The 18,814-nt window shown below is 62.7% G+C and overlaps 1 protein-coding gene across 1 annotated transcript; it reads left to right on the top strand.

Annotated features, from left to right (window-relative positions):
* The first annotated feature begins 423 nt into the window (after positions 1 to 423).
* On the top strand, positions 424 to 18,215 carry LMNA (lamin A/C). Its single transcript, XM_029055818.2, has 12 exons — positions 424 to 872; positions 8,738 to 8,894; positions 9,443 to 9,568; positions 9,679 to 9,849; positions 11,083 to 11,208; positions 11,335 to 11,555; positions 12,647 to 12,872; positions 13,460 to 13,567; positions 13,945 to 14,064; positions 15,605 to 15,712; positions 16,482 to 16,754; positions 17,260 to 18,215. Exons 1-12 carry the CDS (start codon positions 508 to 510, stop codon positions 17,284 to 17,286), a joined length of 2,028 nt encoding a protein of 675 aa, XP_028911651.1. The 5' UTR covers positions 424 to 507; the 3' UTR covers positions 17,287 to 18,215.
* Positions 18,216 to 18,814: the final 599 nt, after the last annotated feature.

The following is an 18,814-nucleotide window of genomic DNA, read 5'->3' as shown; positions in this document are numbered from 1 at the left end:
TTTTACGGATGCGGTCGCCGAGGCCCAGAGAAGTGAAGTGACTCGCTCCCAGTCCCCCAGCTGCCAAGTGGCCGGGCGGGGATTCGAACCCACGACCCCTGCCCCCCCAGCCCGGGCTCTTTCCACCGCATCGGTCGACCTGGACGTTCCTCGCCCTTAGTGGAGTGCTCTGCACATAGTGGGCGCTCAGTCAGTGCTATCGAGTGACTAAATAATAGAATTAGAGATCTATCCAGCCGGGCCCAAGGGCGGGGGGGCGGGGGAGGAGGGAGGGCCCTTTAAGAGAGGCAGCCCCGCCCCCCCCTCCCGCCCCCCCCCCCCGGCCGGTCCCTCCGCCCTCCCCCCTGCCCACGGCCCGCCCCCCGGGCCCCTCCCGCCCACCCCGGGCATATTTCAGCTTTAGGCCCGGCCCCGGTGACTCAGACCGTCAGCGAGGCCTCGGACGGCGGCCGGTCCCGAGCGGAGGATCGCCCGACCTCCCGACGCCCCCCCCCTCCCCAGCCAGCCATGGAGACCCCCGCCCAGCGCCGGGCCACCCCCCGGGGGGTCGGCGGCGGCCCCGGGACCAGCACGCCGCTGTCGCCCAACCGCATCACCCGTCTGCAGGAGAAGGAGGACCTGCAGGAGCTGAACGACCGCCTGGCCGTCTACATCGACCGGGTGCGCTCGCTGGAGTCGGAGAACGCGGGGCTGCGGCTGCGCATCACCGAGTCGGAGGAGGTGGTCTCCCGGGAGGTGTCCGGCATCAAGGCCGCCTACGAGGCCGAGCTGGGCGACGCCCGCAAGACCCTCGACTCGGTGGCCAAGGAGCGCGCCCGCCTCCAGCTGGAGCTCAGCAAGGTCCGCGAGGAGTTCAAGGAGCTCAAGGCGCGGTGAGTCCCTCTGCCCCCCCCTCCCCCCCCGCCCCCCGTGCCCCTCTCGCCGGCCGGCGTCATTATGATGCCATCTGTGGGCAGAGCACTGGGCTGAGCGCCCACCGGGAGCAGAGGTCCCGGGCAGGGTGGTCGTCGGCCCCCCCGGGCCTCCCACCTCCGCGCCCGTTGCTTTCCCTTTCCCGCCGAGGGGCGGAGGGAAGCGGTGCCCGCCCGGCCTCAGGCTGTCCTTCCACGGGATCTGATCTTCGGCTCGGGGTCGGGCTGCTCGACTCCCATTCGCCTGACGCTCTGCCACTTTTCCTCCCTCCCTCCCTCCCTCTCCCTGTCTCCCTGTCTCCTCCCTGTCTCCTCCCTGTCTCCCTATCTCTTTCTCCCTGTCTCTCTCTCCCTCTCCTTGTCTGTCCCTCCCTGTCTCTCTCTCCCCTGTCTTCTCCCCCTTCTCTCCCTGTCTCTCTCCCTGTCTCTTTTTATCTCTCTCTCCCTGTGTCTCCCCCGCCCTCTCTCTCCATCCCCCCCTTCCTCCCACTTTCCCTGTCGCCCTCTCCCACTGTCACTCTCTTTCCGTCTCTCTCTCTTCCTCCCTTTCTCCATCCCCCCTCTTCTCTCCCTCCTCCTCCGTCCTCCCCCTCTCTTCTCGCTCCGGGGACGGTCCCCTCCGTGTCCCGAGCCGCGCTTTGACATCCCCCCGGCCTCCCCCCGCCCGGGGGCTGGGCCGGGACGGCTCGGGGGTGGGCGGTGGTGACGGTGATTTGGGGGTGTGGGAGGGGGGGGTCGGCTGTCCCCGCCGGAGTCCGTCTGTGTCCCCCTCTCTTCCCGCACACCTGGGTGAGATAACCGAAGGCCGCAACTCCGGCCAACCGCACCGTTAGCGCAGGTGGCCGGAACTCGGACGGGTAAAGTTTAACCAGGGATCAGGGTTCAAATCGGCTGTCACTTGTCTCCCGACCCGGGGTGGGTGGGGGCCTCGCCTCTCTCTTTCCGAGGTTCTGGCTGGAAAAGGACTGGCTCCTAGAAAGGGACGGACAGTCGACATGGGGGGCAGCCTGTCCCCGTCCCCCCCCATTCGTTTCCTGGAGTCCCCGAGCATCCTCACCCCCGCAAAAAAAGCAGAACCGACCCTCGGTCGGATATTCGATTGCTTCCTCTATCACCGCCCCCCTCCCCAACCTCCCCCGGTTGTCACGGTGACGCGGCCCCGCCCCCAAACAAATAGTCTCCGAAACCCCGGCCCTGGGAGAGAGTCCTCCCCCCTCCTCCCCGGGTCCCGAGGGCAGGACCGGTCCTTCCCGTCCGGACCCGTCCGCCTTTCCTCCCGGGGGGGGGGGGGGGGCGGGGGGGGGAATCCCGGTGCGTGGGTGGCCCCGACAGTGTCTCTCCTCCCCGTCTCTGGTTGCAGCACGTGTCTCTGTGGGCCTGGCCTCTGGCACGTGGGTGTGCATCTCCCAGTCTTCGCGTGAGACCGTTGCCCACCCCGAGCGCCCCGTGCCCTATCGAGGGGACAAAAACCCGATTGTCTGGGCCCATGGGAGCCTCCCGGAGCGGGGGCGGGGCAGATGCCAGGGCCTCGGGGTGCTTGGAGATCCTGGGGGGGGAGGGACGGGGACAGGCCGTGAATAGGCGCTGTGTCCGAGACAGCTGGGGTTGGGACAGGTGAGCCGACAAAGGGGTCGGGTCGCCCGGGGGTGGGGGGGGGAAGGGGAGGGGTCCGCCAGGCGCCCCGAGGGCGGGCGCGGGGTGGGGGCCCCGGGCTTCGCGGCCCCCGGCCCAGCTGTCCCCGCCTCCGCCCAACAGTTGTCCCCAATCTCCGGGAAACGACGGCAGGAGGGATGGAGGGCAGACGGGAGGAAGGACTGGCCGCCGAGAGGCTCCAAATATTATTTTTCCGTGTTGGGGTTGGGCGGGGGGGAGGCGTCGTCCATCCCTCTAAGTCCCCGTCCCCCCCGGCCTCGTCCGTCGGTCTAACGGGGCGCCTCGGCCTTTATCGGTCCCGGGAGATTCCCCCTTCCCAGCTTTCCCGCCGGAAGTTGGAATTCCGCCGATTCCGCCGGCCGGAGCTTAGAATAGCCCTGGCCGCCCGCCCGGGGGTGGGAGGGGGAGGCTGTCGGGACGCTGACTCAGAAATTTAGGAGAGGGTAGGGAGTGTGTCTGTGTATGTGTGTGTGGGGAGGGGGGAAGGCTGGTTGAAGACCAGCGGGAGGGGGAAGATGAGGCAGTCGACCAGGAGCCGGGGGGGTCTCGGCGGACCCCCTACGGGACGGACTAGGGGAGCGGAGGGGCGACAGCAGCTGGCCAGAGGCAGGGGGATGGCCAAGAAGGCCTCTCGGGCGAGGCTAGGGAGCACCCGCAGAAGGAGAGAGGGCGGAGAGGTGAGCAGCGGGGAGGGGAGGGGGATTTGGGGGACAAGAGGAGGAGGGGGGCGATTTGGGGGGGGTCGACATTCGGGTCGCAGTGAGGGCCGGACAGGTCGGTCGGTGCCTGGCGTCGCCCGCTCGCCCGCCCTCTCACCCACTCGCCCGCCCTGAGAGCGGGAACTATGGTCCGGCCCCGCCCTACGGCCCCAAGGCCCAGGCTGGGGGGCGGGGGGGGGGAAGCCCTCTCTGCCTCGGTTTGCCCCTCCCCACCCTATCTCTGTGGCCGTCGGCGAAGGAGTAGGGAAGCGGGGGTGGTACCGGGGCGGTCAGTGGTATTTATCGAGGGCTTCCTGGGTGCCGGGCGCTGCACTAAGCGCTTGGGAGAGTCCAGTAGAGGAGAAGGAGCAGGCCCGTTCCCTGCCCGCCGGAACGCACCAAGCGACGCGGGCCAGAGCCAGACAATGCCACGTTGATGGAGAAACCGCAATGAGTCACGGCCCGGCCCCCGGAGTCCCGGCTCCCGGCTCTCCCGGCTCCCCCGGCCCCAACGTGTCTCAGGCGGCCCCGCCCCGGCCCCGGCCCCGGCCCGGCCCTCCGACAGTCCGGTGGAGGCCAGGCCCGGCGTTGCCCGGGGATGGGCGCGGTCCCCTTCCTGCGACAGGCCTCAGCTGGGGAGGACCGGACCGCACCGAATGTCCCGGGACTGTCCCGGGACCGGCCCATCCCACCCCGCCCTGCCCGGGACTGGCCCGGAGCGGCCCAGGCCAAGGGGCAACAGAGACATACACAGAGACTGGGCGCCTCTCTTTGCCCTGTGTCTCTCTCCTCGCCTTCTTCTGTCTCTGTCTCTATTCACACCTTGATCTGTCTCTGTCTCTATTCACACCTTGATCTGTCTCTGTCTCTCTCCTCGCCTTGATTTGTCTCTGTCTTTCCTCGCCTTGTTCTGTCTCCGTCTCCTCGCCTTGATCTGTCTCTGTCTCTCTCCTCGCCTTGATCTGTCTCTGTCTCTCTCCTCGCCTTGTTCTGTCTCTGTCACTCTCCTTGTCTTGTCTGTCTGTGTCTCTCTCCTCGTCTTGTCTGTCACTGTCTCTCTCCTCGTCTTGTCTGTCACTGTCTCTCTTCTCGCCTTGTCTGTCACTGTCTCTCTCCTCGCCTTGATCTATCTCTGTCTCCTCGCCTTGATCTATCTCTGTCTCTCTCCTCGCCTTGTTCTGTCTCTCTCTCCTCATCTGTCTCTGTCACTGTCTCTCTCCTCACCTTGTCTGTCGCTGTCTTGTCTCCTTGCCTTGTCTGTCTCTGTCTCCTCGCCTTGATCCGTTTCTGTCTCTCTCCTCTCCTAGTTCTGTCTCCGTATCTCTCCTCGCCTTGTTCTGTCTCTGTCTCTCTCCTCGCCTGTCTCTGTCCTTACCGCGTTCTGTCTCTGTCTCTCTCCTCACCTTGCTCTGTCTCGGTCTCTCTCCTCACCTTGTGTGTCTGCCTGTCTCTGTGTCTCTCTCTGCTCGCCTTGTGTGTCCGTCTCTGTGTGTGTGTCTCCCTCCTCTCGTCATCCCCATGGGGCCTTGCTCCCTGACATAGCTGGCCTCTTACTCATCCCCCGGCCTCCACATGCACACAAACTGAGCAGACACCTCTTGGCAGCTTCGCCCTCCCAGGGCTGGGCTGGGCCGGGCCCGGCCGACCTCCGTCTGTCCGTCTGTCGCTGTGTCCCTCTGCTGGCCCCCTCCCCGCCCACCCGTCCACCGGCGTCTCTGTGCCCCCTCCCCAGTCGCCCAGGACAAGGAGGCCCAAACCGGGGCGGCCCCGGCCCTCCCCTCTCCCCCACACACCCCGGGCAGTGACTCAGCGGGCGGGTTTAGGGTTTGGCACCCGGCCCGGGCTGGGCTCTTCCCGCCGCCGGTCCCCCCTCCCCCTGGCTCCCCCTTCTCCCTGGCCCCCCATTTCCACAGCCCCCCCTCCAAAAAAAACCCCAGGACTCCCAGCCTGGCCTCCATCCCTTGCTGGGGACCCAGGCCGGGACCGACGGAGAAACTGAGGCAGAGGGTTGGGCTGGCCCTGCCGCCATCTTGGGTGGGGCCCGAGGCCACGGGGAGCCCCGAGGCTTCGGCTCCTCCTTGGGGGAAGCCCTGGACAACGCCCCCTACTCCCCAACGCCCACCTCCTCCGCAACAGTTTGGGCAGAAGCGGACTGGGCTCAGGCCGGGCCCCAGCGGGAGCCGGGCATCGTCCGTCTCGGGGAGAGGGAGGGGATGGGGCGGGGGGGATGGGGAGGGGCGATCCCCTCCCGGCGGAGAGCCGGCCTCCTCCCCCTGCCCCGCGCTGAAGTCACGGAAAACTATGGTCTTGGCGGGCCGGAGGCTGCGGGCTGCGAGCGGGCCAAGACCAGGCCTCTATATATAGCTCCGGCGGGGAGGGACGGCCCAGCCCCGAATACCGCCCCCAACCCCCAACCCCCGGGGACAGCTGGGTTGGGGCCCTCGAGTCCCCAGTCCAGCCTCGGCCTGGCTTTTCTGCGCGCCCCCCACCCTCCAATTCTCCCAGCCTGCCAGGCCGAGGTCTCCACGGCTATCCCGCTGCCTCCACACCCACCTCGACGCGGTGGGAGCCCTCCTGTCGAACCACAACCCTCCCACCCCCTCCGCTGCGGCTTGGGGCTTCCGTGGCTGCGGTGGAGGCGACAGGGTTTCCTTCCTCCCGCGTGGGGGAAAGTGGGGGGGGGGCAGGGGGACCCATCCTCTTACGACCCAGGGCCGGCCGGGGTCCCAAGTGCGCTAGCCCGGCTCCTGGGGCGCCCCCGGCCCCCAAGCTGGAGGCAGGGGATGGGTGGGGTGGTCCCAGGGCCCCGCCTGGGTGGGTTTTAATACTGATGGAGGGGAGGGGGCCCAGAGGCCTCCTCCCCCAGCCCAGGCCCGCAAAGACCCCCCAGGGCTGGGGTCCAGATGGGGTCTCACATGTGGCACATCTGGAGCCGGATGTCGGTAGGGCTTGGGGGCTTTGCAAGCCATCTGAGGAACCGGTGGTGGGGTGGGGTGGGGGCCTCCCAGGCTGGAGTATTTATCATCATCACATCGGTGGTATTTATTGAGCGATTACTGAGTGCAGAGCAGCGGACTTAATGCTCGGAAGACCGACCGCTACGGAGTTGGTAGACCCGTTCCCTGCCCACACCAGCTGACAGTCTAGAGGGGGAAGCAGACATTGATATACATAAATCATTTATATTAATAGTTATGATACTTGTTAAGCGCTTTCTAGGGGCCAGTCACTGTACTATACTGTAGTATGTGATACTGTACTCACCATTTTAGAGAAGCAGCCCGGCTTAGTGGCAAGAGCCTGGGCTTGGGAGTCAGAGGATGTGGGTTCTAATCCCGGCTTCGCCACTTATCTCTGTGTGACCTTCAGCAAGCCGCTTCACTTCTCTGTGCCTCAGTGACCTCATCTGGAAAATGGGGATTTAGACTGTGAGCCCCACGTGGGCCAACCTGATTACCTTGGGTCTACCCCAGCACTTAGGGCTTGGTACATAGTGAGCGCTTAACAAATACCATCATCATCATCGCCACTATTATTACTAAGCGCTGGGGTGAAAATAAGCAAATCGGGTTGGACACAGTCCCCGTCCCACATGGGGCAACCTGTCTCGATCCCCATTTTTAGAGGAGGGAACAGAGGCCCAGAGGAAGTGAAGTGACTTGCCCAAGGTCACACAACAGACAAGTGGTGGAGCTGGGATTAGAACCCAGGTCCTGCTGACTTCCAGGCCTGGGCTCTACCCACTATAGATATGTACATAACCCCAACCCCACAGCACTTCTGTATATATCTTTGTTATGTATTATAAATAGCTTGTTTACTCATATAAACATCCATCTCTCCCTCTAGCACCTTCTGGGCAGGGAACATGTCTGCTAATTCTCTGTACTCTCCCGAGTGCTTAGTAGAGTGCTCAGCACTTAATAAGCGCTCAATAAATCTGACTGATTGATTGTTAAGGGCTGTGGGTCTAATACCCAGTGACCAGGGGTCACAGGCCCAAGAGCATAAACGACAAGTGGTCAGGGAATGTGACTGTTTATGGTGGTAAAATGTCCTCACCCAAGCGTTAGTCCAGTGCTCTGCACATAGTAAGTGCTCAGTAAAGATGATTGAATGAATGAATGAAAGGGAAAGGGAACAGGGGAAGAGAGCTTAATTGGGGAAGGCCTCTAGGAGGGATATGACCTTAATAAGCAGCGTGGCTTAGTGGAAAGAGCCCGGGCTTGGGAGTCAGAGGACCTGGGTTCTAATCCCGGCCCCGCCGCTGGTCTGCTTCACTTCTCTGACCCTCAGTAACCTCATCTGTAAAATGGGGATGAAGACTGTGAGCCCCCTCTGGGACAACCTGATGACCTTACATCTACCCCAGCGTTTAGTTAGTAGTTAGTATTTGTATTTGTTAAGCGCTTAGTACGTGCCGAGCACTGTTCTAAGCGCTGGGGTAGACACAGGGGAATCGGGTTGTCCCACGTGGGGCTCACAGTCTTCATCCCCATTTTACAGATGAGGTCACTGAGGCACCGAGAAGTGAAGTGACTTACCCAAAGTCACACAGCTGACAAGTGGCCGACATAGTAAGCATAGTGTGCCTGGAGGGGGAGGGAGTTCTAGGCCAGAGGGGGGATGTCGGGGTGGGGGTCGTCTTTGACGTAGACGAGGCTGCGGTGCAGGGAGTAGGGGGTGCGTTGTAAAAGCGGCCTGTGCGGGCTGGGCTGGAGTCGGAGGCCTGCGGGGCCAGGCAGGACGGAGACAGAGCTGCTGAAGCGCTTTATTTAAGCCGATGGAAAGGAGTTTCCGTCGTTATAACTCGACCCCCCGCCCCATCCCCCGCCCTCCCCGGAGGTCTGCGCCGGCTGGGGGAGGGGGCGGTGGTCGCAGGGGTGAGAAGAGACCACTCTGCCCCACGGGGAGCAGGAAGGCCTGAGCCCAAGGAGGGCGGTCCCGTGTCCAGGGTGGGGGGACCTGGACTGGGGGGAGGGGGTCGTGTGTCCAGGCAGGGGTCCTGCACTGCGAGGAGGGGGGCCTGTGTCCAGGGTGGGGGTCCTGCATTGAGGGGAGGGGGTCGTGTGTCCAGGTTGGGGGTCCTACACTGGGGGGAGGGGGGCCTGTGTCCAGGGTGGGGGTCGTGTGTCCAGGGCGGGGTCCTGCACTGGGGGGCAGGGGTCCCAGGATGGGGGTCCTGCACTGGGGGAGGGGGCCCCAGGGTGGGGGGGTCCTGCATTGGGAGGAGGGGGTCGCGGATTCCCCCCCCGCCCGTCCTCAGCCCCGCCGAGGGCGCCCTCTGCTGGCTCCGCGGGAAACAGCGAGGCGGAGGCCGCCCCTTCCCTCCCTCCCTCCCTCCCTTTCATGCGATCCTCTTCATTGAGCGTTTAGTTACAGTACAGGAGCACTGTACTGAGCGCTTGGGAGAGGACGGTCCATCCTTCCCTCCGTCGTCCCCGGCTCACCCCGGCTCCCCGCTCCCGCCCCCAGCAATGCCAAGAAGGAGGGGGACCTGCTGGCCGCCCAGGCCCGGCTCAAGGACCTGGAGGCCCTGCTCAACTCCAAGGAGGCGGCGCTCAGCACGGCCCTGAGCGAGAAGCGCACGTTGGACGGGGAGCTGCATGAGCTGCGGGGGCAGGTGGCCAAGGTCAGACTCCCAACAACCTCCCCTCAACCCCTTCGGCCCTCCCCCGGGCCCGCACCGCCACCTCCACCGTCGTTTCCACACTCTCCTCCCGTGGGCCGCCCCCCCCTTCCCCCCCTCACCTCTTAGGGGTCATTACACCCCTTGCTCCTCCACCTCTTGTGGGTCATTCCACTCCCCCCGGGTCATTTCACCCCCGCCCCCTCCCCACCTTCTGTGGGTCATTCCACTTCTATCCCCCCCAACCTCCCAAGGGTCATTCCACCTCTTCCCCTTCTCCACACACCTTGTGGGTCATTCCGCTTTTCCCCCTTCACACACCATTCCTGGGTCATTCCACCTCTTCCCTTCAACCTCCTGTGGGTCATTCCATGTCTTCCCCCCGACCTCTCGAGGGTCATTCCACTCCCCCTGCACCCTACCCCCACCGATCTCCCCCCTACACGGGTCCCTCCGTTCTCCCAGGCTCCCCGCAGGATCGGCAGGGAGCACCGAGGGTCCCTGACCCCCGACCCGGGCTCTTCCCACCCTGTCTCTCCTTCCTCCCGCAGCTGGAGGCGGCGCTCGGGGAGGCCAAGAAGCAGCTGCAGGACGAGATGCTGCGCCGGGTGGATGCCGAGAACCGGCTGCAGACGCTCAAGGAGGAGCTCGATTTCCAGAAGAACATCTACAGCGAGGTCCGGGGACGGCCGGGCTGGGGGTGGTCCTCGCGGCCGGGCGGGGGAGGCTCCTGGGGCCGGGGCCGAGGGGTCGCTGAACTCCGGTGGTTCCCCCTCGCCCCATCCAGGAGCTGCGGGAGACGAAGCGGCGGCACGAGACGCGGCTGGTGGAGATCGACAGCGGGAAGCAGCGCGAGTTTGAGAACAAGCTGGCGGACGCCCTGCAGGACCTGAGGGCCCAGCACGAGGACCAGGTGGACCAGTACAAGAAGGATCTGGAAAAGACCTATTCCGCCAAGGTGCCCGCCCCTTTGTCTCGCATCCCCTAACCTCCCTCGCCCCGATCCACTGGTACTTATTGAGTGCTTACTATTTATGGAGCACTGTATTAAGTGCTTGGGCAAGTACAGCATAACAGACACATTCCTTGCCAGCAGCGAACTCACAGTCTAGAGGGGGAGACAGCGTGGCGCAGTGGAAAGAGCACGGGCTTTGGAGTCAGGGCTCATGAGTTCGAATCCCAGCTCTGCCACTTGTCAGCTGTGTGACTGTGGGCAAGTCACTTCACTTCTCTGTGCCTCAGTTACCTCATCTGTAAAATGGGGATTAAGACTGTGAGCCCCACGTGGGACAACCTGATTCCCCTTTGTCTACCCCAGCGCTTAGAACAGTGCTCGGCACATAGTAAGCGCTTAACAAATACCAACATTATTCAAGCGCTTAGTACAGTGCTCTGCACATAGTAAGCGCTCAATAAATACTACTATTGAATTGAATGGAGACGGACATTATAAATGGTGTGGTGTTGCGGGAGGATGAACACAGGGAGCAAGTTAGGGTGAGGCAGAAGGGAAGAAGAGGAAAGGGGGGGCTTAGTCAGGGAAGGCCTCTTGGAGGAGATGGGCCTTCACTAATAATAATATTCATAATTACGGTATTTGTTAAGCGCTTACTACGTGCTGAGCACTGTTCTGAGCTCTGGGATAGATACAAGGTAATCAGGTTGTCTCACAGGGGGTCCGAGTCTCAATCCCCATTTTCCAGATGAGGTAACTGAGGCCCAGAGAAGTTAAGTGACTTGCCCAAGGTCACACAGCAGAAAGGTGGCAGAGCCGGGATTAGGACCCATGAACTCTGACTCCCGAGCCCGGGCTCCTTCCGCTAAGCCACGAGTCTCTGAAGGTGGGGGGAGAGTCAATGCCGGATTTGGGGGTGGAGGGTGTTGCAGGCCAGAAGGAGGCGAGAGGTCAGCCGTGAGATAGACGAGACGGAGGGACCGTGAAAAGGTTGGCGTTAGAGGGGAGAAGTGTGCGGGCCGAGTTGGAGGAGGAGAGCGGCGAGGTGAGGTAGGAGGGGGCGAGGAGATGGAGGGCTTGAAAGCCGGTGGTGAGGAGAGCCCAGGACGACAGAATTAGCAGACGCGTTCCCCGTCAATAACGTGGTGAGTCTAGAGGGGGAGGCAGACGTCGCTCCCTCCCACCTCCCCGATCCCCGTCCCCCCGGCACTGACTCCGGCCTCCCCCCGCCACCAGCTGGACAACGCCCGCCAGTCGGCCGAGAGAAATAGCAACCTGGCGGGGGCGGCGCACGAGGAGCTGCAGCAGACGCGCATCCGCATCGACAGCCTGTCGGCCCAGCTCAGCCAGCTGCAGAAGCAGGTAGGCCCCGGGGGCCGGGCCGGGGGTGCGGGGAGGGAGGGAGGGAGGAGTGGGGGGCCAGGACGGTCCCTCCGGCCCCGGGGAGCGCCCTCGCCCCTCTGACGGTCCCCTCTCCGCCCCCCGCAGCTGGCGGCCCGGGAGGCGAAGCTGCGGGACCTGGAGGACGCCCTGGCCCGGGAGCGGGACACCAGCCGGCGGCTGCTGTCGGAGAAGGAGCGGGAGATGGCGGAAATGCGGGCGCGCATGCAGCAGCAGCTGGACGAGTACCAGGAGCTGCTGGACATCAAGCTGGCGCTGGACATGGAGATCCACGCCTACCGCAAACTGCTGGAGGGCGAGGAGGAGAGGTAGCGGGGGGCCACCGGAGGGGGGGGGGGGGGGGGGGGGGGCGGGCACCAGCCTGGTGGGAAGGGTGGGGCCTAGCGGATAGAGCCCGGACCTGGGAGTTGGCGGGACCCGGGTTCTAATCCCCCGCTCTACCACGTCTGTGCTGCGTGACCTTGGGCCAGTCGCTTCACTTCTCCGGGCCTCGGTTACCCACCAGTCGATCATATTTATTGAGCGCTTACTGGGGACGGAGCACCGTACTAAGCACTTGGGAAACGACACTTCAGTTACAAACCTCATCTGTAAAACGGGGATCAAGATGGATCGATCCGTCGCGTTTATCGAGAGCCGCGTGCAGAGCACGGTAGTAAATAACGAAGAGCGGGAGTCCCGTGTGGACCAGGGACTGTGTCCGACCTTATCTTGTATCTACTCCAATTCTTGGTACAGTCCTGACACATAATAAGCACTTAATAGATACCATAAAAAAAGAGTATACTATAACAATATAACAAAAACATTCCCCGCCCTATGAGTCCCAAATGGGACAGGGCTTGCGTCCTTCCCGACTACCTTGTATCTACCCCAGCGCTCAGTACGGTGTCTGGCGCACATTATTTCCCGTGGCTTAGCGGATAGAGCCCGGACCTGGGAGTCAGAAGGTCATGGGTTCTAATGCCGACTCCACCGTTTGTCTGCCGTGTGGCTTTGGACAAGTCATTTCTTGTCCTTAGTTCCCTCATCTGTAAAAATGGGGATTGAGACTGTGAGCCCCCTGTGGGACAGGGAGTGTGTCCAACCCGATTTTCCTGTCCCCTCCTCAGTGCTCAGTTTTCATTCAATCGTATTTATTGACCACTTACTGTGTGCAGAGCACTGTACTGAGCACTTGGAATGGACAATTGGCCAACAGATAGAGACAATCCCTGCCCAACAACGGGCTCACAATCTAAAAGGGGGAGACGACGGCAAAACAGAAGTAGACAGGCAGTACAGGGCCGGGCACGCAGTAAGCACTCACCAAATACCGCAATTATTATTATTACGGACGAATACGGTGACAAAAAGGCGGGGGACGGGCTCCTGACCGTCCTTTGTGTGTCCCGTCCAGGCTGCGCCTGTCCCCCAGCCCCAACACCCAGCGCAGCCGGGGCCGGGCCGCCTCCCACGGCAGCGGCAGCGGGGCGGGCACCGGCAGCGTGACCAAGAAGCGGAAGCTGGAGACCAGCGAGAGCCGCAGCAACTTCTCCCAGCACGCGCGCACCAGCGGCCGCGTGGCCGTCGAGGAGGTGGATGAGGACGGGAAGTTCGTCCGGCTGCGGAACAAGTCCAACGAGGTCCGTGTGGGGCGGGGGCGGGGACGGGTCCCCCCCTTCGCGGCCTCCCTCCCGTTTTTAGTGACCCTCCTCTGTGCAGGACCACGGAGCAGAACCATCCGATCGGTCGTATTTATTGAGCGCTTACTGTGTGCAGAGCACTGTACTAAGCGCTTGAGAGAGGACAATAGAACAATAAACAGACACATTCCCTGCTCACAACTGAGCTTAGAGTCTGGACGCACATTAATAGATATGGACAGATACGGACATAAGTGGCGTGGAGTTGGGAGAGAGAAGGCGGGGAGAACCACGAGAAGCAGCATGGCCTAGTGGCAAGATCCCAGGCCTGGGAGTCAGAGGATGTGGATTCTAATCCCCGCTCCGCCACTTGTCTCCTGTGTGACCTCGAGCAAGTCGCTTCACGTCTCTGTGCCTCAAGTGCCCTCAACCGTAAAATGAGGATTAAGACTGGGATTCCCATGTGGGAAGGGACCCGAGTCCAACCTGATGACCGTGTAGCTACCCCAGTGCTTAAGACGGTGCTCGGCACATAGTGGGTGCTTAACGAGTACCGCAGTTATTGTGATTATCATTATCCCCTTTAGGACCAGGCCCTGGGTAACTGGCAGATCAAGCGCCAGAACGGAGACGACCCGCTGCTCACCTACCGCTTCCCCCCCAAGTTCACCCTCAAGGCCGGGCAGGTGGTGACGGTGAGTCGTTCATTCGTTCACTCGATCGCATTTACAGAGTGCTTACTGTGTGCGGAGCACTGTGCTAAGTGCTTGGGAGAGGGCAAAGCAATGATAAAGAATCACATGAATCACATTCCCCGCACCCCCCCGACTTACAGTCTAGAAGCTGGGGGAGGGTGTGGGGGCGGTCTCGGCCCAACCATCCAGCGTGGTAACTGGGCCTCAGTTCCCTCATCTGTGAAATGGGGATGAAGACTGTGAGCCCCACGTGGGACAACCTGATCACCTTGTATCTATCCCAGCGCTTAGAACAGTGCTTTGCACATAGTAAGCGCTTAACAAACATCATCATTATTATTATTATTAATCCCTCTGTTCCTCCTCCCTCTCCCTAGATCTGGGCCTCAGGCGCCGGGGCCACTCACAGCCCCCCGACCGACATGGTGTGGAAGGCGCAGAACTCGTGGGGCTGCGGGAACAGCCTGCGCACGGCTCTCATCAATTCCACGGGAGAGGTCAGTGCCCCGCGCCCCTACCCCCCGACCCCCAAAACCCCCAACCTGCATCGGTTAGACTGCCAGCCCATCACTGGGCAGGGATGGTCTCTATCTGTTGCCGAATTGCCCATTCCAAGCGCTTAATACAGTGCTCTGCACAGAGTAAGCGCTCAATAAATACTATGGAATGAATGAATGAACCTCCGATTCCCACCCCCCCGGCCCGTCACTGCTGCCCTCTAGCGACGAGAGGGTGGAACTGAGCCCGGACCCCGCCCGGACGCTGCTGCGCCTCTAGCGGCGAGAGGCTGGAACTGAGCCCGGGCGCCGCTGCCCTCTAGCGGCGAGAGGCTGGAACTGAGCCCGGGCGCCGCTGCCCTCTAGCGGCGAGAGGCTGGAACTGAGCCCGGCCCCGCCCGGCCACCGCTGCCCTCTGGCGGCTGGAGGTTGGAGCTGCGCCCCTTTGGGCTGGAGATGGCCGCCGGGCGGACCCCGACCCCGCCCTGCCCACCGCTGCCCTCTAGCGGCGAGAGGTTCACTCACACTCACTCACTCACTCACTCACTCACTCACTCACTCACTCAACCGTATTTATTGAGCGCTTACTGTGTGCAGAGCACTTGACTAAGCGCTTGGAAAGTCCAATTTGGCAAGAGACAATCCCTATCCAACAACGGGCTCACAGTCTAGAAGGGGGAGACAGACAGCGAAACAAAACAAGCCGACGGTCATCATCAGTCTCAAAATAGATAAACAGAATTAGATATAAACACGCCATGAATAAAATGAATAGAATAATAAATACGTACGAATATACACAAGTGCTGTGGGGCGGGAAAGGGGGTAGAGCGGAGGGAGGGAGTGGGGGAGATGGGGAGGGGGGCAGAGGAAAAGAGGGGCTCAGTTGGGGAAGGCCTCCTGGAGGAGGGGAGCTCACAGCAGGGCTTTGAAAGGGGGAAGAGGGCTAGTTTGGCGGTTGGGAGGAGGGAGGGCATTCCAGGTCAGTGATAGGAAGCGGGCCTCGACGGCGGGGCGGGCGAGAACGAGGCCCAGTGAAGAGGTGAGCGACGGCAGAGGAGCAGAGTGTGCGGGCTGGGATGGAGGAGGAGAGAAGGGAGGTTGTAACTAAGCCGCTCTGGCTCGGAGACGGCAGCGATGCGGGCCCCGGGCGCCCCCGTCCTTAGCTGCGCCCGCCACATGATCCACACCGATGCACCTCCCGGGGTTCATCGGCCGATCGATCATATTTACTGAGCGTCTGCTGTGTGCAGAGCACTGTACTAAGCGCTCAGGAACCGTAGAACAGACACATTCTCTGCTCACACGAGCTTCCGGCCAAGAGAGGGAGACAGACCTGAATACAAATAAATTACGCTGCGGACAGAGGTGCCGGGTGGCCGAGGGCGTCCGTGGCCTCCGCCTCCTCAGCCCCCACCCCCGGGAGCCCCCACCCCGTATTCTCTGCTGCTGTTCGGTGGCCTCTGCCCCCCCGCCCCGCCCCCGGTCGGTCCCACTGGGCTCAGCCCCGCCCCGGGCCCTTCCCTTCCCGCCGCCGCAGGAGGTGGCCATGAGGAAGCTGGTCCGCTCGGTGGTTCTGGCCAACGACGACGACGACGAGGAGGAGGACGGGGACGCCGTGCTGCACCACCACCACCACCACCACCACGTGAGTGGCACCCGACGCTGAGCCCGCCCGCCCGCCCGCCGGGCCCCTCCGCCGCACCACCCATGCCTACGCACTGCAGTTTCTCTGTCTCTTTTTTTTACACCTTTGACTTCTCTCTGCCCGGGCTCCCCACCCCACTGACGGCCCCCCGACCCCCACCCCATCCACTCCCTCCCTCTCCCTGAACCGCTGCTGCCGCCGGCTCCAGCCCGGGCATCCGGGCGGGTGCTGCTGAGAGTTTTCCCCCTTCCCCAGGAGGTCGGGGTTTCGGAGGAGGGGGCGGCTACTCGGCCGGGCCCTGGGCCGGGTCGCCGTTCCGGCCGCCTGCGGTGCCCGAGCCGAAGCCGTGTTGTACCGGGGGACCCTCCCCCAACCTTCCCTGGGGGTGCCGCACAGACCCTAGCTCCACGCCTGCCCCTGGCTGGTCCTCAAAGACCGGCGGCCCCCACCTTGTCCCGCCCGGGCCTTGTCCCCTCTCATCTTGACGGAAGGACAGGAGGCTCCCCGGCCCCCCGGGCTCCCTGACACTCCCGCATGGCAGCTCAGCCACCTCCTCCTGCCCGAGCCTGGTCTTCCCATTGACCCCGGAAGACAGACGGGAGGCAGCAGCCCCCCGGCCCCTCTCCCAGCCGGTCCTCCCGTCCCCCTGGAACACGGGCAGGAGGCCCAGCTCGTCCCCCAGGCGGCAGCCCCCCGCTCTCTCCTGCCTGAGCCTTGTCTCCCCCTCCCCACCCCTTCCCTTCCCCCGAATCCTCCCCCCCACCCACAGGGCGCTCACTGCACCGGCTCCGGGGACCCGGCCGAGTACAACCTGCGGTCACGCACGGTGCTGTGCGGGACGTGTGGTCAGCCGGCGGACAAGGCGTCGGGGGCGGGGGCCGGGGCGCAGGCGGCGGGCGGCTCCGTGTCCTCCGGATCCTCGGCCTCCAGCGTCACCATCACCCGCAGCTTCCGGAGCGTCGGGGGCAGCGGGGGCGGTGGCTTCGGGGACTCCCTGGTCACCCGCTCCTACGTCCTGGGCAATGGCGCCCCCCGCACCCAGGTCAGTGCCCTCCCTGCCCTCCTCCCCCGGGCACCGCAGGAAGGAGGGAGGGAGCAGCGGGGTGTAGGGGTGAGAGTAGGGGCCTGGGAGTCAGAAGGATCTGGGTTCGGATCTCCGCTCCGCCACATTCCTGCTGCGTGACCTTGGGCAAGTCATTTCATTTCCCTGGGCCTCAGCGACCTCGGCTATAAAATGGGGATTGAGACTGGGAGCCCCTTATGAGACAGGGACTTTGTCCAACCCCGGTTTACTTGTATGCACCCCGGTGCTTGTTACAGCACCTGGCACATAGTAAGCGTGACAAATACCACTTTTATTATTATTATTATTATCATTATTATTAGGGCGAGCCTGCTCCTCCGCAGTCTGACTCGCCCCTGCTCTCCCGGGGTGGGGAGACTGCGGAGAGGGTGGGAAACGACTGTGCCCTCGACCGGTGCCCGCGGGGAGAGGTGGTCCCGAGGACTGCCCCCCTCCGACCTCACCCTCTCTCTTCCTTTTTCAGACGCCGCAAAACTGCAGCATCATGTGAGCAGTCAGTGGAGGGACTGGGGTGGGGGGCTTGGCAGCTGCCCCCCACCCCCCACCCACATCCCCCTCCCCAATTTGGGGTGGGGGGGGGTCTCCCGAAGCCAAAAAAGCCTCTAAGTTTTTTGTCTTGTGTTTTTTTCTAAGAAACATGTAATTTTCTACGACAGTTTTATACTGAAGAGAAAAATATCCAAATCCCACTTGTCGCGTGCCTTGCCGCTGCCTGCCTCCCCTCCCCTGCCCCCTCCCCGCCGAGAGAAACCAAAAACCAGTCTATTTTTCTTCAGATGATTTCTTTTTCTGCCAGCGCTAGCGCCAAACCAAAGAGCTTTGCCCGCCTCTCCCCGCCCCCCAACCCACCCACCCAAACACCGGGCAAGGAGGGAGGTGCAGGGACCCTCTCCCACCGTGAGTTTACTTCTTCTTTCTGCCTGATGCCCCTCGGGCCGGGCACGAGAGCCTCCTCCTCCTCTGCAGCCCTCCCCTTCTCTTCAGGGTCTCCCGGCCCTCAGACGCTTCTTCCCCCTCGACCTAGGGCCGAGAGGAGGGGGATGGGAGACCTTGGGAGAATGGGGGGGGACGGAGGGGAGGCCTGGGTCTCCACCCACCTCGCCCCTTTCCAGGACCCTGCGCCCTCCATTTAATCAGACAAAAGACGGGACGAGAGGGGTGGGGGGGCCGGCGCCTTAGGTGGCTCTGGGTTTGAGTTACACCCGGGACAGCCCGAGCTCGCCGCCGTCCGCAGCCTTTCCTGATCCCCTCTGAAGGGGTGAGGGCTGCAGGGGGAGGCGGAGGGAGTCTGTCTTGAGCAAACACTAAAGGTGGTAGTGTCCCCATCCCCCCCACCCCCCAGCCCGTCTGCTGCTCCCCTTCCCCGCTGCTGTATTGGCCCCCTTTCCCTGCACTCAATAAACACACTAGATTTGTCTACATTGGTTGATGTCATTCCAGAGGTCAGAGTGGAGCAGGGCCTGCCCCATCTCAGGGTCTCTGGGGGCAGAGGACAGCGGGGGTGGGGGGAGGCTGCTACAGGGGGATTGGGGAGGGTGGCTCAGGTGGGCTGGGGTGGGGACACACACAAGTCACTTCATTTCCCAAAACGGGGATCCAATTCCCGTTCTTCTTCTTACTTAGACTGGGAGTCCAAGGTGGGATGACAACTGCGTCCAACCTGCTTAACTCGAATCTACCCCAGTGCTTAGCCCGTCAATCATATTTGTTGAGTGCTTACTGTGTGCAGAGCACTGTACTAAAAGGACCCTTTCCCTGCCCACAGTGAATGTTCCATCTAAAGGACTCTAAGCTTGGGACACTGCTTGACTCATAATAGAGAAGGCGTATGGTATAATGGACAGGGCACAGGCCTGGGTGTCAGAATGATATGGGTTCTAATCCCAGCTCTGCCACGTGTCTGCTGTGTGACCTTGGGCAAGTCACTTCACTTCTCTGGGCCTCAGTTTCTTACAGTGGGGATCGAGACTGTGAGCCCCACGCAGGACAGGGACCGTGTCCAACTCGATTTGCTCGTA

The sequence above is a fragment of the Ornithorhynchus anatinus genome, chromosome X5 (genome assembly GCF_004115215.2).
Source record: "Ornithorhynchus anatinus isolate Pmale09 chromosome X5, mOrnAna1.pri.v4, whole genome shotgun sequence".
NCBI classification, from domain to species: Eukaryota; Metazoa; Chordata; class Mammalia; order Monotremata; family Ornithorhynchidae; genus Ornithorhynchus; species Ornithorhynchus anatinus.
This window is presented reverse-complemented; position numbering and strand designations above follow the sequence as displayed.

Excerpts from the sequence above, each read along its gene's own strand:
- LMNA (XM_029055818.2), top strand. The coding sequence starts at position 508 with ATGGAGACCCCCGCCCAGCGCCGGGCCACCCCCCGGGGGGTCGGCGGC. Across the intron at positions 14,065-15,604 it reads TCATCAATTCCACGGGAGAG|GAGGTGGCCATGAGGAAGCT; the intron begins GTCAGTGCCCCG and ends CCGCCGCCGCAG. Across the intron at positions 16,755-17,259 it reads ATGGCGCCCCCCGCACCCAG|ACGCCGCAAAACTGCAGCAT; the intron begins GTCAGTGCCCTC and ends TTCCTTTTTCAG.